Source organism: Micropterus salmoides, unplaced genomic scaffold (genome assembly GCF_014851395.1).
Source record: "Micropterus salmoides isolate LMB-PRFRI ecotype aquatic unplaced genomic scaffold, ASM1485139v1 Ms_hic_scaffold_1, whole genome shotgun sequence".
Classification (NCBI taxonomy): Eukaryota; Metazoa; Chordata; class Actinopteri; order Centrarchiformes; family Centrarchidae; genus Micropterus; species Micropterus salmoides.
The window spans coordinates 37040406-37063447 of NW_024040040.1; the positions used below are offsets into that span (position 1 = coordinate 37040406).

A 23042-nucleotide genomic window follows, 5' to 3' on the forward strand; every position below is an offset into this window, starting at 1 on the left:
GTGTAATGCATGAGAGTGTGTACATGCTTTTGTGTACACTTTGTTTGTGTATGCATGTGTATTTGAGAGTGTATGTACTGTATGTGAGCTTGTACTTTTTATGGGTATATATATGTACAGGTCTTAGTATGTGTGCACATGTGAACACGCATTTATGCCCCTTGAAAATCAATGACGTTAATCTGAATTGGATATGGATATGATAATGGGAATGAACTGGTGTCAAAGCATCATGTGTTTTGATAATGGCGGTGTGCTTGTGTTTGAATGTGCGCATTTTCATGTATGTTTGCGTGTTCATGTGTGCATATAATAAATGTAAGCCAAGCAGATAATGATGCTGATGACCCGTATGTTGTCTAATTGGATGGTGGGCATTAAAGGCCCCTCCCTATTCACAGATATGCACACACACACACATATGCACACACAGTGTGATCAGGCCAGACACAATGTCTCCTGTGGAGGGGTTTTCATATCCTCCTTTCAGGGGCTGTTTACTTCCCTGCAGGTTGTTGGTTTATAGCCAAGCCGGAGAAAATGTGCTGCCTCGACGCTGTGCACACTGTGTGTGCGCGCGTGCGTGTGTGTGTGTGTGCACGTGCATTGCACGCGTTTCAATACTTATCAGGATCACACACTCACAACAACTTTCAGTTTGTTTCCCACAGATGTAGGATAGCAGAAGGATGAGTTGTTAGATGAATCAAGTATAAGGAGTGTGTGGTCACGAATGAGTTTGTTTCCATATTTATTTCCTTGATATTAATTGGTTTGTATGCATGTGTGTGCCATCTGGTGATGACCCCCTTTTGCCAGTGCCCCCCTCTCACACACACAAACACATGCACACTCAGGCACTTGTGCAGAGCTACCACACACCAGCTGTTTGAGACAGAGTCACTCAGTGGTCATTTGTTCCTTGTGCAACATTAGAGAGCCATCTGTCCAAGATTCACTCATGTTCACATATTTCCTGTACATGTAGCAACCAACTAAAATTGTAAAAAGTGACTAACGTGTGATTTGCTCAGTGACTCTCAACTAATTCCTTGCACCCTGCAAGGTAAAATCAATGTCAAATGAAAAATGTATAACCTGTCTAGAATCTTTTAAACAGTGTAATTGGTGGAAAACAAGTTCAACTTTGCCATGTTTTAATGACTGCCAAGCCAGCTCCTGCACATACCATGAAGCTTGTTAGTGAACTTTTTCTCACTTAGGTGTGAATGCTATTTTTCAGAAAATATTTATGTGTTGTTAATCAAGTTTTAATACCCTTAAGGATGTTTTTACTGCTACTAAATACTTTGGTACTCCATACACTTTTTGCATTGCCATTACACCAGTAATTATAGTGAAACATTCTCCTTTTGGTAGTGTAATTGTGATTGTAATAGTAGACACTTTATTATGATTTTAATTACGATTTTAATTTCAAATTGAATGGAAACTGAATAGATATGGTTTACCATGTTTTCTGTGAGAGGATACTACTAGTCATATATACTTATATATACTGTACAAAGCAGAGCTATGTCATATTCAAATAATATTTTTGCTTTTGGTGCAATGGACTAAATCAGTCAATCACAGTAGTTGATTTGTAGCCTAAAGGTTTGCTGATAAAATGTATGGATGAAAACTGGCAGTAGGTGACATGCTATCCCTTATGCAAGGCATTATAGAACCAGAAAAAGCAGTTTGTATTTGGTCTGAGCAGCTTCCATGACCAACTATGCGTGAATGACCCCAATTTTGAAGGCTGTCTCAGTCCATTGGCTTAAAAGATATGTAATTTCTTAATTATTTTTCTGGATATTTTTTATGCCTTTATTAAACAACGACTGTAGAGAGAAGACAGGGAATGAGGGAGAGAGAGATGCAACAAGATCCTCATAACGAGTCCAGTCATGGACGTTACAGTTCATGGTCATCGCTTAGCCCCTGAGTCCAAGGAGGCACCCTTAATGGAAGATATCTAATAATACAAGTCATTTTTTGTAATCAAAATGGTCGCTAGTCCTAATATTCCAGTAAGTTCTCACGTTACACAGCTTCTATAAGTTAACCAAGGCTGCGTGGGTTGTGAGTTGACAAAGTGTTTTTCAGTTTCTTCATTCTCTTTATTCTTTGTTGTCATTTCTTCCAAAAAGAAGACATCTCTTTCTGTGCTTTTAATGATGCTGGCCCAGCAGCACTACAATAAATATTTTAATTTGTTTTTAATTAGTTTCCCTGAAAGAGGGCTCATGCACTACCACACTCTCCATGTTTCCTTCCAAAATTTCCCATAAGAATAAGCCAAATGTTGTTTATTAATGTTGTTTATTTTGCTTTAGGAAGAAAGAAATGACTGAATATTACAATTTAATGGCAAAAGTTACCATTACTAGGAGTAGTGCACAATGTACAGTATTTTCAAAATATTCTGAGGTGAACTCCTCAGCTGGCTTGCTATTTAACACTGGCACCGATGGCCCTTCCCTGTTACTTAACTGCAGCTAAAATAACAATTGTTAAATTCTGAATGGGATGCTTAATCAAGTTCTATGTCTTTTTGCTCAGTAGGTAATTATTTAACGATGCAGGCTAATGAGTTCTACTGAATTAATGAGGAGTGACATCAGATAGGATAAAGTGTAAGCCTGTAATGGACTCGTTAAATAGAAGAGATTACTAGTTAAATTTAAAGACATTCACCGACATCGTCATTCACACACACACACACACACACATACACAGTGTTTTTAGAGTTAAAGGTCCCATATTGAAAGTAAGATTTCCATGTCTTTATTATTATAAAGCAGGTCTAGGTGTTATATAAATACTAAAATGTTTCAGTGTCTGAACTTCATAGTAAACTTGAAAAAAATTTGTAAATCATAAGGTAAACATATGTTAAAGTGATCCCAAAAAGCTCAGGCTTCAGGCTATACTTAATACTAGGTTGCCAATGTTTTGTTTTACTTTGCCGTAAAGGTGACGTCAGCTAGGCAGGGATGTCACTGTCATAATCTGTTCCAGGCACAGCGTGCCCACCAAGTACAGGTACGCACCCATCCATCTGCTCAGTCTGTCTCATAATTCGACCTCTGTTGATAGCGCTTTCTCCAACACTGGTATAGCATTAAAACAAAATGTGGAGACAGGTCTGAATATGTGAGACTACTCTACTCAGGACTACTCTTCAAGTTTTACTTTTTCAGATGTGAAGGAACGTTTGTTGATTTACAGATAGCTGTACATCTTGCTAGTAACCGCTAATGGTAGTTGCTTATTAGTCTGAAAGGTGAAGCCAGTGCAGAATGGCCTTAAATCTGCACTCTTTCTAATGGCCAACAGGGGGCGACTTCACTGGTTGCAAAAAGAAATCAGACTGCTTTGGAGTCTAAGACAAAATCACCATACTTCTCACTTGATGATCATTTTGTAAATTACTGTCTCATTTAGAGTAAAATAGATGATGAAGCAGGACATTCTTTAGGGTGTGGTTACCTTGTGATTGACATATCACTACCACGACAACCTTTCAGTCAGCATAGAGGCGAATTGACCCTTCGCTAAGCCACGCCCTGAATTCGCAGCTGGCCAATCAAAGTGCAGTATAGGACTTGCTCTAATTGAGGTCTGACACTTTCATGGCTGTGCTCCATTGACTAATACAGAGGAGTGTTTTTCTAGCTTTTGTTTGCCGTATTTTTAGAGATATGGTCAAATGCTGTTTCTGGGGCACTTGCAATAGTTACAGTCACTACCCAGAGAGGTTGAAAGGAGAAGTATGATTTATATCCTTTCCAAAACCTTAAACAAATCCCGAAAAATGTAGGCTGTGGATTGTTCCTAATGTAATGTTAGTTAGCTAACGCTAGCTAACTTAATACTGAATGTAACGTAATAAAGCCCTACTGTTCTGCTTTTTAATGATTGTAATAGTGACTAGAGACCTACCAGTGTTACAGGACCAGTGTTGATCTATAATATCATTGTCCTCTTTCTCAATAGTGAGATGAGGCGGTGGTTCACTTTTACACTGTGATCGGTAGGCTTTAGCTTCATCTTTATTTTTTTCACTTTTGCAACTGAAAAACTGTCTTCTTTCTAAGATCGCTTTTTCCAAAAATTAGACAATATTTCTCCAGGGAGTGCAGTAATAGACAGTGGCAGCGTCGTGATAAAAGTCCATCAGGTCCAACACTTCTTCGGACTTAGCAACAGTAACTAAGGGGGGCGTGGCTTAGAGAAGGATCAGTTTTATCCAGTGCACTGTGAACAGTTAGCTAGCCATGAACTTGTTTTTGGTTGCTGTCTGTGTTTTCATCTGAGAACTTTGACCTTTTCATAGTGTGTTTTCAGTTCATGAAAGTTAATTAATAAAACGAGTCAATTGTAAATTTACTTTTTTAACCTGTTTTATGCTAGCAAAAATTAGAATCCTACTTAATATCATAGTTAACGTGAATAATGAATGCACCTTACTAACTAAGCTAGCTAGCTCCACCCACCCGTCCAAAAATGGTCACTTTCTGGTATCAAAAAACAAGATGGCGACGGCTAAAACGGCACACTCAATGCTTTACAACAGTAGTCCACAAACCAATGGGTAATGTCATTGTTCTATGGTTACAGCAGCTCAAAAGCCCCTCGGTAAGTTTCTTGGAAGTTGGCTAATCAAAATAAAGTGGGCTTTTAGGGAAGGGGGTCTGAAAGAGACAGGAGCTAAAACAACTTGTTTCAGACAGAGGATGAATTGAGGGGCTGCATAATGGACCATTATAAGATAAATAAGGATTTTTTTTTAACTGAATCATGCGAAACTGCTCTAGTGGAATACCAGAATAAAAAGATAGAGCTGGAAATAAGTATAATAAGTCCCCTTTAAACGAGCCTTCAAAACTTCCTGATGTTACAAGTATACAGTCACCACCCTCAGCCATGCCCCCATTATGGCCCACACAGACCCCCCATCCAACCTTTTTTGTTGTTGTTTTAACTTTTAATAACACCAAATATTCAGTCTGTCGCTGATCTGGAGCTGGTGGTTGTTAAGTATGTCTCGCAGAAAGTGCTTTTCTCAGTTAAGAAGTAATGTTAAATATTTTCTGGTTTTCCCTCCGATATCCTCACACTGCTCTGGCTTAGCTAACTACTGCTAACTGTAGCTGCTCTATCTTTTTTGACAACCTAATTTTTATATCATTTGTGGTTTGATAAATCATCACTTCTCTATATTGCTATTTTCCAAGCTAGGGTATCTGCCATCAATACAAGCACTGGTTGCTGTCTCATCTCGCATAGCCAAACCTATCTCCACACTTTCGTGTTCATGCTGAACTAGTTGCTGCCCCTCGGCAGGCTTCCAGAAGTTGGCCAGTCAGAAAGTGGGCTTATAGGGAGGGAGGGCTTAAAAAGCCAGGAGCTAGAAATTTGTGTTCAGACAGAGGGTGAATTGAGGTGCTGGAGCAATGGACATTATGAGAAAAATAATGTGTTTTTTGAACGTTAAAGCATGTAAAACATTTTCTAGTAGACAGCAAAAATAAAAGTGTGAAATGTGCATAATATGGGACCTTTAATGCACACACACACTGTTTAAAATGTAATCTTCCATACTCATCCTTCATCTTCCTATGAAATATCTGATCTCCTCTCGCTCTCTCTGAGCAATAACCACATGCACAGATTAAGATGACAGGGTCCATGAATCCCTCATGTTAGTGAGAAAGCTGACTCAAACAAACAAGCTAGACTTATCTAAATATTGTGTAACGCAACACAGCAGGATGTGAGAATGCCTGAGGGCACACTACACCCAGACAAAAAAGTTAGCAGGCTATTTTCTGCATAAGAAATCCTGGGCTCACTGTGTTAGTCAGTAACTAGCACAGAAGTAAAGGCGTGTTGCAGAATGGCGCAGTATTACATGCTTCATTACAGAACCACTAGACTAACAAGCACTTGTGCACAGGCAGCAATCACACACAGAAACATTCTCATTCTTTCTTACATATGCTCACAAACACACACACATGGTGATGTTCATCTCCACTTTATGTGGCAGCTGTGTTCAGGCCTTTCCAGGGAGGTGTGTCCAGACGGACACAAGCTATTAAACAGTACATAACAGGCAGCTAGAGTAGTTGTGGACATGAAATCGACAAACATCAGAATCATTTTCATTTCTAGGAATTTGCATTGCATGTCAGTAAATCACTGTGTGATACTAACAAGCTATTAGACTGTCTTTCTAACGTTTATAAGTTAGAACTGAACTCGGTCAACAAAATGAACATGGTCTGGCTGTGTAAAACATTAAAGAAACATTTGAATTGCCTCAAACTGCCCCACAGTCTTTATCCACAAGCAAAACAGTAATGCATGCTTTAGTTAAGGCTCTTTTTGTGTGATACTTGACAGGTGAAAAGATTTACAATAGAGAAACAGGAGCTTGTCAAATCCATCAGTAAGCCTCAGCCTCAGTTCTTTCCCCCCATTTATAGTTGAGAACTTTAAATTTTTGTCCAATCTATATACAAGGGAAGCAACCAACCACATCCATGCATGAAAAAATCCCCATTTTGTCCAAGTTCTTTCATTTAAACATTTAGGTTGCACATCCAGGTGCCTTTGCCTCCACCTATGATAAGGCATTGGATAAAAAACTTGATGGAAATCTCAGTAAAAGTCAGCATATTCAAGGCTGAGCATTAAAGCAATAAATAATCCACCCTCTCTCTTTCTCACCCACCCACCTCCTGTCTTTGGTGCTTAAACATTAGTCAAGGTGAAGTGTTTTCACTGTTCTGTTGTTTTATATCGACTCGACAGAGAATTGTGTCTCCGCTAAGAGATTTTTTCCATCGTGTGCTTGTTTGCCCATTAGCATTCAAAGCGGGTGAAAATGACTTGACCTTCTCTTGGAATCGGGAAGCCGTGAACGTGAAGTTTTAATTGAGTGTCTTCCCCTCTCTCTCTCTTTCTCATCAGTACAATAAATGATTGACCTCATCTCATAGACTTGTGAAACAGCTGTGATCTCTTTATTATGCCAATGTGATGGATGAACTTATTCATTCATACCATTACATTGTCGCCTCGTTCACACCTCTATTGTCTGCCTCATCAGTTTTTCTTTGTTTTTTTGATATTTCACCTTTAAAGAAAGATGTTTAAACTCAAGTTATTAAACTCCAGTAGTTGGTTAGTTAATTCTTCTAATTTCTTGCTCTCTGTTTTGCCCGTTGTCTGCGCCGATATCCTGTTATTGGCAAGACAGCATGATGGAGGGTTCATTGCAATGTTGTTCTCAAACAAAAGTTCAGTGTGTAACAGGCAACCAATAAATATAGAGATGAAGAAAACAAAAAAGCTTTGGCTGTACATTCACATTTTATTGTAGCTAGAAGCCATAATGACATGGTATGATTACAGTGACATATTAGCAAATTTTGCCTACTGTGTTGCATAGTCTTACTCCCTGGTCCCTTTTTGAAGACTTGAGTTATGCTTAAAACTAATGGGTAAAGTGTTTATAAATCTAACAAGTACAACATCTAAACACAACATCAGATTTTATCACTCAAGCAAAAGCAGCAAAGAAATGTCAACTGAGACAGCAAAGTAGTAATAAAATTAGCTGTCCATGGTCATGCTCGACAACAACTGTAGCCTTCCAATATGGCTACAGTTATGTACTGCTGTAAATAACCTCAAACCGCTATGCACTCATTCACTTAAGTGTACCTGCCTCCCCTGAGCAATGTATTCCGAACTATCACGACACTAATAGTGACAATAATGTGAAATAAAACAAGACATCACTGTCTCTTTCCATTGCCACTATGAACTGAATTGACAAGAATTGATTTTGCAGATTGGGACTATGCGGAGGAAATGCATTGAGTGGTTGTGACAATGAGTTTTTAAGACTGTGTGTATACATAGGTCTCTTGCGCATTTACACATATACAGACAGACACATACTACACTATGCTTGTTATGGCTCTATGGCTGTAACATTGATTTCCCTAAAGGCTGTCTACAGCAGTGATACACACAGTGATACACACAGACTCACTAAAGCTATATTTCAGTGAATACTATTTTTCAGTGACAGATTGACTGAGGGAATTTTTTTGGGGGAACTTCTAAGAAAAACTGTGTGTGAAGTTGCCTGTGTTTTAAGTACAAACTTGCCTTTAATTTTGTCATAATATCATAAAATGTTCTCTTCTTCTCTTTCTTTGATTGAATTACCTATTTCTAAATTTTTTGTAGTATTTCATGAGTAGGAACACTGTGATAACACACTGACCATACTAATTATATCCAGTTTATATGCTAATAAATTTACGTAAATACACATTCAGCTTTATCTATTTATTCTTGTGTTGTGTGTTGTGTTAATATAATGCATTATTAAAGTTTTCTTATAGACAGAGTTGTAAAGCATTCTGGGTGCATTATACTGTATATACTAATTCATTATGTGTGTTCATATCTTTATTTACCAATACATTAGAGTAAAAATGTTAGTTGTTGCTTGTGTGCTTTTTGTCATGTGCAGTGCTTAGTATGGACTGAGCTCCAATAAGCTCATGCTACACACCTCAGTTTTATATTTATTCTCTTGGCACAGGCAAATGAGTCAATGTCTAGTAGTGAGTGTATCTGTATCACAGACAGCTCCATGTTGAAACCCAAACAAATCCAACCCAACACCACCCACCTGTATCTCCAGTTCAATTACAATTCTATTCATCATTTCTGTGCATCACATTGGCAGAGCCGCTAATAATAAATGGAACAATATTGTCAAATTATCAAAGCAGCGTTGGTGTGAGTGTTGGCTGTGAAGTTCAGGCACTAACTGTCTGACTAAAGCTGTTTTTTTTCCTTTTCTTTTTTTTGGACTCAAGTCAAGTGCTTTAAATTGAAGCAAGCCTTCGGGGCATAGATTGAGATGTATCCAGAATTTTAATGTTCCCTTTTCAATTGTTTAGTTTAGGGAGAGCTGCCAGGTTCCCCGGTATCTGTCTCTCACTCTCTCTCTCTTTCACTCTCTCTCTCTCTGCCTCTCTCTGTCTTTTTACACCTCTCTTTACCTGCTTTCTTTTTTCTTTCATCTCTCTTCCTGTTTCATCTCCCCCCCCTCACAAACTCTCTTTAGCAATTTGTTTTTTCTCTTTCTATTTGGCAAACACACTGACACATACACACATACTCTGACCATTGTTTCTTTGTGTGTGTGTGTGCGTGTGTGTGTGTGTTGCAGGAATGTGAGCTCTGCAGGTGAGGAGGCGAGACGAAGGATGAGGGAGTGTGACGGCCTGACAGATGCTCTGCTCTATGTCATCCAGACCTCTCTGGGCAGCAGCGAGATCGACAGCAAGGTGTGTGTGCGTGTGTGACTGAACATTGTAGCTTCTGTTTATGTAATGTGAATGACTGTGCCTGCATGAATTCATTCATGCTCTTATTTGTCTTTCCATCTCCATCTGTTGCATTAAAACCACACTAGGCAGGATTATCATACAAAATGTGTATTTTCAAACATTTAAATCATGAAGTTGGGCTGCAAATGAGAAAGTGTCTCATTCCCTCTCTTGTACACACAAACTGGTGAAATCGTCTCATTGCATAGGAGGTGAGAAATGAAAAAAACCTAATTTCAGCCACTAGGAACAAGAATTTAACTTTTCAAGGAGCGTGCAGTTCATCAATGTGTCTTATGTAGGGCAAATTAAAGCTCTCAAATTTAAAGTGTTGCAGCACTTCTTGTTGCCAATTTAGCTCTGCCAGTAGTCAAAGTCGAGTGGGTTTATGTTCACTTTATGTTTTTCTGTGTGAGGACATGTTCATGAGTGTATATGTGTGTTCATGACACAGTATGTGGGAACCAGTCAATACTACATAAACAGCGTTGTGGATGGCTGGCCTATCAAGGTCATGTCTCCCAGCCTCTCTAAATGACTATCCTTAATCACTGTTTAACCGCAAGCCCCTCTTCACCGTCTGACTGCAGTCACCAGAGGAGTACTGCTGTCACCACAGTAACAAAGACTGATTGGCAGGTGAACCAGCAAGTGGTCACTGTTGAAATAGTGATGCACATTAGCCAAATGCAACTACGTCCTCCTCACATGGTCCATTCATCTGCCTGTTTAGTTGGCAAACTGATGTAGTTTGTCATTTAAATACTTAAATACTATAAGGTGTCAACAGCATAAAATTAATCCTATATATATATATATATATATATATATATAATTTAAGAAAGATGCTACCATATAAAATGCATAATACATTACCCATAGGGTTAGAAGTGACTCTCTCGATCTTTATGAATTAAAGGGAGGCAGCGGAACGGTGGTTTCTTTCCTTGTAGTGCCCTGCAATTATGTAATCCATGTTTTAATTTCTTATAGCTGCTTTATGTTCAGCTATTCTCAATTTAAGATCATTTGGCCTATATAGATAAAGCCACATGGACCAGACCATATAGATGACATGTGTAGACATAAAATTAATAAACCCTCTAATTTTAACTTTTTACCCATCTAAGGTAAGTGTTAGAGCAACGTGTAAGATGCACGTGGTATCTTCAGCTGTTTGAACATAAAATTAATGTCACATCTGCCTCCTAAAATAGAAAGCAGAAAATATTGAGACACAAGCTAAGGTTGTCCAGGTAACATTATAACTAGGGTTGGGTATGGTTTAAAATTTTACGATACCAGTACCAAAACCCTTAAAGTGATACTGATACCATGCATGAAATGCCACCTAGTGAAGCCATAGTGGTTGATTGGTAGCCTAAAATTATTTTATTGTTGTTACGGACAAGCAAGGAGATCTATTTCTTTTTTCAAATAACTGCTATATAACATTTTGGGAAATTGTATGAGATCGCTTCTCATCCTATTTAGGTCATCCTCAGAGGAAGGACGAAAGCTTGGGAGTTTTTTTGTATTTGAGTGAGAGAGGAGTGAAACAGTTTGGTGACCACATTAGTTGTGGAAAAGGAATTTAAGTTAAATTTGTCTTACATTTGTTGAAACTAAACAACGGAGAATCATTTTGTTAAACTCTGATCAATAAACTGAATTGAAAGTGCTCGACAAGTGTTTTTTCCTTTATTGGTGAGTCGCAAACCTCCTCTGAAGAAGACGCCAGCAAGAAGTAAAAAACAAGTAAGGAGTCAGCTAAACAAGTCACTAAACTACATTAAAGAGTCTAAAGAAACAAACAGAGGAAAAGAGAGGCTGCACGTCCAGCTAATCACTACATCTGATATCTGTCACAGCTACAGTGAGTAAAGTCAGCTGATTGCTGCTGTGCCACAAAAGGGTTTAATTGATATGATGGAACGCATTGATCGATCGGTGATGTGAATAGCAAATAAAAATGTATAGAGTAGTGTTAAATGAGACCAGTAGATGAAACCAACGGAAAGCCAAGCTTGTGGTGATAAAATTGCAACAGTGACAAGATGCATAGACTTAAAAGTGGGTGAAGGCTTTTTTTATACAGTTTATGGTGCAGGCACATAAGGAAAAAAAGAGCCCTGCTCTTCTCTTTCTTTCGGTGTTTTACTTGCATGTTTGTCTGCAAACAAAACCATACAAATAATCATTTTTTGCCGCAGGCTGTTATTACAAAAATTATCAAATTAAGTACTGGTTTGACTGGAGACGTTTCGATATTGGGCTGTTTCGGTCAATACCATAAAGTTATCGAGTAGCGATACCCATCCCTACTTATAACTGATTATCTACCAGTTCATGTGCCGTTATACTTGTTTAATCAGTTCTGACTCTATTAATGCTCTCACAAAAAAAGTCCTCCTCACTAACACACCCAGGGCTCATCAGGCTTTGCGTTTTTTGATCATCAAGACGGTCTCAGCTCTCTCTTCTTTGCCTTTCATGTTCGCAAATCCAGACAGAAATGCACAAGATCACAGGAATATTCACTATATGTAATGTGACAATTATGATTTTAAAGTCGATTGTATGTCCCATTACTTACAATCTACAGATTACTGCTATTATGCTGTGAGGAACTGCACAGATGTGAGGAAGTTTTTGAGACATTTAAATAGGTTGCACAGTATGTGCTGTCACACAGCTAAGAACCAATTTAAAACTTAACTGGTATAGTAATGTAAAATGATGGTGCAAGGCCTAACTGACTAAAGCACATCATTCTACATACACAACCAGTATAATGCTGACATTTCATAGATTATATGATGTTGATATTTAACAGCTTGCATTAAATGTGGTTGTTACAGCATGGAGAAGTTTACTGCTGGTCCATTAATGTACGTAGTATAGTGTCCCAGAAGAGTGTTATAGACAGGCAGATTCTAAAAGCAGTTTGGGAAGAAACACAAGGCCATACAAACAAAACCTTCCAACAACAGAAATGTCTGTGTTCTTGTATTAGTTTGTTTTGCAGAAATAGTTTTTAAATGTGGAATTGCTGTTGTAGGGCTGCTGTTTGGTAAAGTATTTAAATGACAAACTAGATCAGTATGCCAACCTCTGGCCTTCCCGTGGAGATGAGAAGTCCCGCGTAATCTTTTTATCTCAGCTACACAGCTGCATGGTTTAGGGGATAGAAAGAGAAAACATACAACAGATAAATGTGAAATAACATATTGAAATATGAAATGTCAAAATAAATTGTAAATAAAATGTAACTTCTCCAAGATCGTTCTACAATAGCATGTTAATAGAATTTCAAACGTGACTGCAGCTTGCTGGAGTGAGACGTTGTTTTGTTTGTTGCATTGCTTGAGGCTGTTCAATTACACTCCTTAGTTGTTTTTGTGTATACCAACGGTCAGACAGAGAGAAGAGTGATGATTTGTCTTTGTTAATTTCCACTCTGTTGGCTCCATGACTCCCCCATCTCAGTGATACTAAACACACACATACACACGCACTCCGTGAAAGTACAACATACACTGTAAGAATTAGTTTGCTCTCATTCTGACGCACACACACACTCACACGGTCGTCTGCTGGTGGGTTTGCCTCTAAACTTGGTGTTTAATGGGGTGTGATACAATATATTGGGCTTGTCATTTTTCCTCATTTACCTGAGTGTCTTCTGATCTCATTTCAAAGTCAGAGCTAACAGAATATAGAAGCATATTACCTATGAGATTATCTGTCTTTTTTCCTTTCTCCCCCTCTGTCTCTCACTCTATCCGTCTGTTTGTCTCGTGGGTGGGGGTGGAAGGCCGCTAGTGTACAGAGTGTGAGAGTGGGCGTTTATTAGCAAGCTTTGACTTTGAGTTTGCTCTGTATTTTCAAGCGAGATGTTTCATTAAATGGCATCAAACACAAAGCTCTCACCTCAACTTTCTCACTTTATTTATTTATTTATCTTTCTTTTTTTCATCTCCTCTTCCTTCGTCCCAACCTCTCTTCCTCCTACCTCACTGCATCTGTTATCTCTCCCGACTCTCTTTATCTCCAGACTGTAGAGAACTGTGTTTGCATCCTGAGGAACCTGTCGTATCGCTTGGCTGCTGAGACGTCCCACGGCCAGCAGGGGGGGTTGGAGGAGCTTGATGGCTTGCTTTGTGATGCCAATGGCCGCGATGGAGAGAGTTCTGGCTGCTGGGGCAAGAAGAAGAAGAAAAAGAAGGGAGCTGACCAGGTAAGGGCAATAGGAGATGATGACACCTAGGAGATAATGGAGATATAGATGGATGGAATGGACACAGTGGAAAAGAAATGTGTGCCTGCATTCATTTCGTTGAAGCTTAAGAAAGACAACACAAAGTGTCTTTGTTGAGCCACTAGAATTGCATCAGTGTTGGAGGAATGACCACCCTCCTCCAGCAGATATTCGTTCATTTGGTGTTTTAATGATGGTGGCGGAGAGCGCTGTCTAACATCGCAGTCGATTTGATTGATATGATTGTGTGACTGCAAAGGCCATAGCATATTATTCACATCATTTTTTAAAAACCTCAAAATATGACAGTGACTCCATGTGCCTTGCATGGAAGCCTCTGTATTCATTATACTTTTCCACTTATTTATTCAGGTTTTTACTTTCATTTGTCCCCAATCTGAGTATATACACAGTTGCAAAAAGAAAAAGACAGCCTTTCATAATGAAGCAGGAACACAGTGTGAGTGGTTGAGGCAGCTGTGCCTTCAACAGGGACATGTGTGGTAAATAATGGAAAACAAGGATGAAAATCATAGAACATTCTGGAAGCTGAGTTGAAAAGCATTGGCTTCTTTTATAATGTATTTGCGCATAAGCCACTTTTTTTGCCTTTTTTAATCACATTTTATATATTTGAAACTTTTTAAACTCATTCTCAGTTGTTGTTGTTTTTACGGTCTCTTCTCTGCTGTCATGAGGACTTCCCTGCCATACTTCTTTTATGCTTTTTTTCAGGCTGTTAATTTAGAGGTGGACGCTCCATGAATTAGACCTCATGTGTTCATGAAATCAAAAGAACTACAGAATTTTTCGACTAGGTTGTGAGCATGTATGTTAGAATTGTCCATGGGCCCAAACCCGAGACACAAACTATACTTGGGTCCTCGAGACCCAAACTTACTAAACCAGAATGGTATTTGAGACCCAAACCAAACCAGATATCTAGAGGTATACTTTTGCATTGTTTCATGTATTATTGACCTTTGGCTGTCCAAGCTAATGCAACACATATACTGCACTGTGTCTCTTACCCTCTTCCCAATGGACATTGTGTATCCACACACATGGACAAAGAGCTCTTTTGCACACAAAGATAGAGAAGAGACAGAAAGAAAGAAAGAAGTTCTTAATAAATTACATTTAAAAATAACCCATCCCAACAAAGTAGCCTATACCTCAGGTTGGGTAGCAGAACTCCAGTGTATGCGTGTGTTTGCATTTACTGTATACATGTTCATTTCTTCTGTACACATAGAGGGATAGACAGTAAGTCAGGCAGAGCTGGATGCAGACAGGATGAAGTAGGAGGAACCCAGAGTTTTACACTAGTATGAGCGTGATGGGTAGTAGTTAGCAAGACACAGACAGGCAAAGAGAGACAGAAAGAGAGAGATAGGGTCAGAGTGATGAAGGGCAGAAACAAGCCAAGAGGGAGAGACACAGGGAGTTAGACTATAATGTAGTCTCCTTAATCATTTATTAGAGGTTCAGACAGAAAGGCCACAGAGCAGCACGGGAGCCTGAACTGGACCTAAACACTCCTAATGGACTACTGGAACACACACACACTCACACACAAAGGTTTTTTTGTACAGAGTTCTTTGTTTCAAGATATCCAGCTGTCTCTTGAATATAACACAAGTGAAATCTTATTGAAATTACAGTGTTTTTCAAAGCTGGAATCTTTAATATTTCACATTGTTTCCACAGAACTACAGCAAAAATGGCAAAGCATTCAGTGTTCTCACTTGATATTTGGATAAATGGATACCACTGTTGGTATCCAGCTGTCTGACCAGATAACCTGAATGTGAATGTATTATTTACTTTACTGGCATTGTCAAACAGGACAGCTGCTACTTAACAACATGATCAATTTCCCCATAGCAGACAATGTAGTGCTTGAGTGACAGTAAATTTGGCAGCTTTAGAGTTTTACAATTCCTAACAAAGCAGGATATAAAAATGATATTAGTTAAAAACACAGTGTGGAATTCATCTTTTAAGAAATATAATTTGAAAGCTGCCTATGAAACAGTTTGTTGTACTGAAGCAAATACATTTGAAAATGTTAAATATACTTAGTCTTAAGAGAATTTTAGATACATAAATTAACAGTATACATTATTATTTAGTATGTAGAATGTCTCCAGGACACAAAAAGTACTCTACTGTGAAAGAGTTGATGCCTCTTGTTGTAGTGCATCTACACACTTAGATTGTAAAAAAACATGCTCTCACAAACACACACACACTCTCAACAGAACCTCTCTCAAGACACATACTAGCCTAGTTTACCTTGAGACAAGAGGAGGACGGGAAGCAGTAGAGCGAAACCGAGGAGGTCGATGGGGAGAGGAAAAACTGAGAAATGAAGAGAGAGAAGGATGGAAATAGATTAAGAAAGCAGGGAAAGAGGGAGGCAAGCAAGAAGGAATAGAGAGATAGAGAGAAATATTCAACAGAAGAGGAGCTATAAATGACAAGCTGGAGACAAAATAGAAGAAAGAAATAGAAAGAAGAGAGAGAAATAGAGATAGTACTGCCTACGTGACAGAGGTGTGGGCATGCCACTCAACAAAGAGGTTCAAACATCAAGGGACTCCATTGTAGTGGGGGAGAGGAGGGCGGAGGTAAAGGGGAAGAGAGGTGTGGAGCTTTATCTGTCAAAGCAAATGCAGGAGTGAAACATTCTCTCATAGTCGCTCTTTTCACACACATTTCTTTTCTTTCTGTCTTTTGCCCTCTCCCACATCTCCCTTCCATCACCATTCTCTCCTACAGAGCAGGTTGACCGGGTGTGATTTAGTCAGTGTCTCTGACTTTTTTATAGGTCAGACTGTACTGGTTGGATATGTAGTTTGCTTTCAGACATGCATGCAGTCATTCTGACATAACACAACGCATGAGAATATAAAGTATACTCATCCACAGATATCTTTCTTTCATGAATATTGCAGGTATGATGATCAGTTCCCAAAAGCAAGTTGGAATAGTGAATGGACAGTGTTCTCTGGTTCTTCTTTTTTTTAATCGCTGTTTACGTGTGTTCAGTGTAACACACCCTGAAAGTCTTGTTTTAGCTGACCTCCAGTGGTTTCAATTCTTACCTTGCTGCAGTGATCTACAGGTGGACTCCAGGACGCTGTGACACTTCTCCTGGGTGTAGTCAGAGTTGAAACGCACTAGGTGTCACAGCGAAACACTGCTTCTCAGCATGCTGTTAAGCAAAGTACAAAGTGGTGTGAAACAAAAAAAAAGCATTTCAACACTGGCAAACCGTTTACAGTTTTCACTCCGCTATCTCTTCATGAATAAAAATGAACATTAAAATCTGTCTCCTCTTTCACAGTGGGATGGCGTGGGCCCTTTCCCAGACACGGCAGAGCCCCCCAAAGGAGTTCAGATGTTGTGGCACCCCACCATCGTCAAGCCCTACCTCACTCTGCTGTCTGAATGCTCCAATCCAGACACCCTGGAGGGAGCAGCCGGAGCTCTGCAGAACCTGGCCGCAGGCAGCTGGAAGGTAACAGCTAGTTTTAAAATGTTTCCCAAACCGTTTGCCTTTTTGTTACTTCACTTGAAGCTTCTTTGTCACATATAGATATGGTAGGAGCCCAGGAGTACAATCATGTATGTACACTGTATACCAGATCCAGGCAACACATGAGAAGTATTCTTCCTCTGTACCATCAGTGGGACCATCCATTCACACAAAAGAAAATTGCTCTGGTTTGGCTTCTGTGTATGGAAAATTATAGATTCTCAGATAGGGATGGTAATTTTACATGATGGGCAAATGTAAATCAGAATCAGAATGTCCTTGCTGAGTGATAAATGTATTGTATTGGCAAGAAAATACGTTTAAATATCAAAAAGGGGTTAAAATTAGTAAGGACACTAATGTGTGTTGGGCGTGTGCAAACAATTCTTTTTCTGATCATCTGATTAAAGTTCAGTTCAGTTTTTATTAAAATTTAGAAGCTGATTTGGTTGTAGTAAATACCTCAACCCAGAAGATAAACAACAAAATGCACAATCCGTTGAAATAATGTTCTATTTGCTTGTTACACCATCCTGCTGACTTTGAAATATTTTCAGCACAATCCCATGTTCTATAGTATATAATATTGTTCGGTAGCAATGCAATAACTGTAATAATGTAAAGGCTCCAAGCCGGAACACACCAGGGAGTAGAGCCAGAGCAGCTGGCTGATGGAAGCAGCTTGATGGTAATAATGTATGAGTCATGCAGTCATTATGGAGAGTATTGGTGAGGGCAGCTTTAGCCTTGAGGGAGGTGTATATAGGGGTGAAAGGCAGAAAGTGAGAGGGCATAACCTTGGAAAGACCTTGGAATCAATAAACAGCATCAGACATGTTGGTTGTAAACAGGCTATGAGGGAATGTTGAGGGAAATGTTTTATGTGGTCAGAAAATGCTCAGTAAAAAGCTCATGTTGCTTTTGCTGTGAAAACATGAACTTACGAAGGAGTGACAGACAGAGAATCACACTGTGGTTGAGAGGGATGTCTCTATGGTCCTCTAAATGTGTATGAGAGGTGTGTGTTTCTGATTTTGGTTTTGTGAGTATTTTCATTGGAAGTGGAGTGGACAGAGAAACAGAGCAAGAGGGAGATGGAGGAGGAGGCTATAGAAAGACAAGGGAGGAAATGACAGGGGCATGTGGTCTTCAGGAAATCACATTTTCTATTTTGGGTCCTTACTGCATGTGTGTGCACGCTTTGTTGTGTCTCCTCTAAACATGCTCCCTCTGCTAACAGTTTCTGAAGAAGCTGTGTTGGTGTACTGCTTGCACAGTCTACGGTCTGTTCATTCCTTGTTAAGAAATATGATAATTTCCCTCCAAGGGTGACTTATTTCCTAAAATTATTATCAGAACCATAGTTTGTTCATTTTGCTCTCTATGAAAAGTCCTGGAAAAGGTAAATGATTCTTTTGATAGAAACATTTAGCATCACACCTCACTTACTGATATCTATTCTTGGGTGGTGATCAGTAGTTCATCCTAAGTCTTCTACTGTTGACCCAAAAGGCAGCACCACTTGAGCCGTTTAGGGTCGAGTGGTCTATTTAAGCACACCTTGATAGTTATTGAGGGAGATTGGAGTGGTCTCCAAGCTCAAAACTCTTCTCTCTGGATCATATATTTCTCTCTCTTACAGTACATCACTTGTGAGTCAGTATAATGCCTCAGCCTCTCTCATATTGCCCCCCATAACATCTCCCACTCGACCTCGCCCATTGTGCTTATGCTGTCTTTTTTCCCTTTTTCCTACCTTAACCACTTTATTTATAGTTTTATCTCTGGTAAAAAAAAAATTAAAGAATTAAAATGGTCACCATAGTGACAAACATGCATGGATGGAAAATAACCAATCACACAATGCACAGGTATGACCACAGTGTGTTCATAGTAAGGTGAATCAAACACCTCAAAAAGTATAGTGCCACTAGTGAGTAAGAAAGATAGTACTGGAAATTTTGCCATGCTGCATGAACACAATTGTAAGTGCTCTCCCAAGTGGATGCCCTGCATCCTCATAATCTCATTCAAGATTTGGGATTTTAACAATTTGCAGCAACTGTCACAAATCTCCGTCAATGTTCCTGTTATGAAAAGCTTTGCCACCACAAATGGACCATGGGGTTGTTTTTTAATATTATTTCACCTTAACTGCAAAAACCCCCACTGTGGCTAGTTTTTGCTGTTTACTATCTTCCCCCTGCTTTTTCCCTGTCAGTGGTCAGTGTATATCCGGGCTGCTGTGCGTAAGGAGAAAGGTCTTCCCATCCTGGTTGAGTTACTGAGGATAGACAACGACAAGGTGGTGTGTGCTGTGGCCACCGCTCTCAGAAATATGGCCCTCGACATCAGGAACAAGGAGCTCATTGGTGAGTACTGATAAAAACTTTCCCAAAAGATGATATTTGTTGGTGAAACATCACCGCACCTGTTAGACGGAATCATTGCATGGATCACAGGCATTTTTTATCTCTATCAAGCCACATGAATTTGGACACCTGCACTGTTATGCTCAGTTGCAGTCTCTGTTGTTTGTGAAGAGCAACCTGAAGCCCATTTTCATCTCTAATTGCATTCTCTCGGAGCCATTCTACTGTGGTGTGTTCCTGTCACATTGTTTTCATTTAGAGTATGCAAGTCAAGAGCTTGTGTTCAAGTGATGTAACACAAGGGTAAAGAGCCTGTAGCCAATTGCACCAATTAGAAGTAATTTAACACTAATGCCAGCCTGTAGTCACCCTTGCTTTTTAGCAGTGACATAGTATGATGGCTGACCTTTTCCACAATGCTAGCCAGAGAACTTTGGGCTGTGATTTTGACCCATTAAAGTATATTATTGATTAAGACCATTAATTTGTAATGACAAACTAGGATGAAGTATATCTAATGAGCTGAAATTTTAAGAGGCTTTACATATGTTCATGTGATTTATAATTATAGTGCACTACAACTGGTCATTTATCACTATGGTGGTTGTGAAGTCCATTGCAATTTAGTTTTCTTTTACTATTTTAAAGGTGTCATAGAATGTAAAACTGTATTTACCTTCGTCATAGTTAAATAAAAAGAGTTTAGTATGTGGAACATACCGTCAGCCTCAATCTGAGGTTGAGTAGCTAGCAGCAGCTGCTATTAGCAGTAAGTTATTTAACTGCTAAAGTAACCAGTAACATACAAACTCTGTAAATCACCAACAGTGGAGGAAGAGCAGCCAGAGTATATCAGAAGGAAAACTAGACAATATTTTCTCCATCAAATCTGATCCAGTTTTAGTAAAACTAGTGAACAGAGTTGTGTTTTTGTACAGTAATCTGTGAGGCCTAGGCCTTGATTCTCTGCCTCACCCCCTCTTCTGTGCTTGGGGAAGTTGGCCAATCAGAAGCAATTGATCATTCAGTTGGGAGGCCTTAAAGAGGTGGTATTATGCTTTTTGGCTTTTTACCTCTCCTTTATTGAGTTAAATATCTTTTTTGTGCATGTACTAGGTTTGCAAAGTGAAAAAGCCCAAAGTCCACCCCAAAGAGAGTTCCCATCTCCCACAGAAAACACTGCTCTGAACTGCCTGAAAACAGCTTGTTTGTTGTCCAGCCTTTACTTCCCTTTCTTGTGATGTCACAAGAAAATACGTGTCATAATGCTCGCCGAGCAACTAGTCTGACAAGCCCTCAAAAACACCGGTGGAAAACACTCAGCAGCACACACCTCTCCTCTCCCTTCCAAACATTAGCTACCCTCCAGGCAGTCAATGGACATAAAGTTGTTACTGTGATGTAGAGACAGAGCTCAGTTAAAACTTTATGGATGAAAGATACTTTTGTTGCAGATTATTAACTCACCACTCTGAAACTCTTGCACCAGTCCATGTTGCTAAGCTGGTCGGCAACATGTAGCCTACAGCTGAATCAAAGCTGTTTACTGTCTTTTCGCTGACCCGCCTTTCTCTGCATCTGATTGGCTATTACCGGCCTTTCACTGACCTGCCCATCTCTGCTTCTGATTGGCTAGTAGCCCTTAACTAGGAACTGCGCATGTGCAACTCCCAACAAAGATCATTTAGAGACATGATGTATCACTCCATAGCTAAAATGAAGCCTTCAACACATAGGGTGAAAAGAGGAGCTGGAGCAATGTGCAGTATGAAAAAAAATATGGTGTTTTTTGAAAATTAAACCGTGTAAACTTGTTCTGGTATAACCCCTAAATAATATTTTGAACCTGGAAAAATGAGCATAATACCACCTCTTTAAAGAAGCTTAAACTGAATTTTCAAACAGAGGGTGAAAAGAGGTGCAGAAAAAATTAACAGGATGAGAAAACATTGGATGTTTTTTAAACATTGAAGCATGTTAACATTTTTGAGTAGAAATCCTAAATACATGTAACCTGAAAATTAGTATTTTACGGCGTATTGGGTGAAGTCAATTTACATACATGTTAGTTAAGCTAATTGCTCTCAAATGTTTGTTTGTTTGTTTTACTTTCTTCAATGTACCTGCAAATATACTGGCAAGCCAGTAGTATATAAAGTTAGGTGGCGTAGAAGTCCTCACATACAGGTACAATAATAATTGTTTTTCCTTTAAGAATTGCATGTCATCCCTATCCCCTTTCAGTTTTCCAATAATATCAGTGATACCAGACGAGAGTAAGTGTAAAAACAGCAAAAACCTTATACGATATATCATAATTGAGACTATGAGGTTTTGTGTATTTAAAATGTATGTCAGTGTAAAAATGTGGGTAAACTCTACCCTTCAAAAACTGTCCAACTAATTATAAGTGTGATTGCCTTCCAAATCTACTTTAATCAGTCCCTCCAGGATTTCGTGAGCCTTTTTAGTGATTGCTGCGGCCTAAAATGCCTAATTTTGCAGCAGCTTTTTTTTTTAAATAGTTACGATGTTTTGGGACTTTTTGTGATGAAATTGTGGGAATTTGGAGGGAAAACTGCAAAGTTAAATGTGATTTTCTTTAAAGAGGACATATTATGCGAATTTTATGGTTCAAAATCTTATTTAGGGGTTGTATCAGAGCAGGTTTACATGGTTTCATTTTCAAAAAACACCATATTACTGTCACATTGCATATTGCTGCAACTCCTCTTTTCATACGTGTTGAACGCTTCGTTTTAGCTACAGAGTGAGTCATCTTACTTTTATAAATTCTTTGTTGAGAGTTGCACATGCGCAGTTCCTAGGCAAGTACTAGTAGCCAATCAGAAGCAGAGTAGGGCGGGTTGTGAGAAGCCGATAAACATGGCTTAGGTTCAGCTGTATATCCCCTTTACCAGCTTAGCCTCATGGTCTGGAGCAAGAGTTTCAGAGTGGTGAGTTATTAATTTGTAGCAAATGTATCTTTCATCCATAAAGTTTTAACTGAGCTCTGTCTCTGTATCACAGTAACAACTTTGTCCAGTGGCTGCCTGGAGGGTAGCTGATGTTTGGAAGAGACAGCAGAGGCAGCAGGAGGACGTCTTGTCACTGTGCTACAGCCCAGTATGTTTTTCCACCGGTGTTTTTGAGGGTGTGTCTGACTAGCAGCTAGGCGAGCATGATGACAGCAAAGCGGAAGAGAAGGTTGGCCTACAAATGAGCTAATTTCAGGCAGTTCATAGCAGTGTTTTCTGTGGGAGATGGGAAATCCCTTAGGACTGGACTTTGTGCTTTTTCACTTTGCAAACCTACATGCACAAAAAAGTTATATAACTTATAAAGTAGAGGGAAAAAGCCAAAACCATAATATGACCTCTTTAACTTTAAAATTGCTGTTCAATGAATAAACAGTCCCTCCAGGATTTCAG

General features: G+C 39.2%; 1 protein-coding gene across 2 annotated transcripts in view; it reads left to right on the plus strand.

Moving 5' to 3' along the window:
• ctnnd2a (catenin (cadherin-associated protein), delta 2a) overlaps positions 1-23042 on the plus strand; it is a 308492-nt gene that overhangs the window by 252242 nt on the left and 33208 nt on the right. For both annotated transcript variants that reach the window (XM_038726010.1, XM_038726002.1), the window contains exons 16-19: positions 9275-9392; positions 13492-13674; positions 17048-17221; positions 19461-19611. In XM_038726010.1, coding sequence (XP_038581938.1) covers positions 9275-9392; positions 13492-13674; positions 17048-17221; positions 19461-19611 — 626 coding nt within the window. The remainder of the gene's footprint in view (positions 1-9274; positions 9393-13491; positions 13675-17047; positions 17222-19460; positions 19612-23042) is intronic.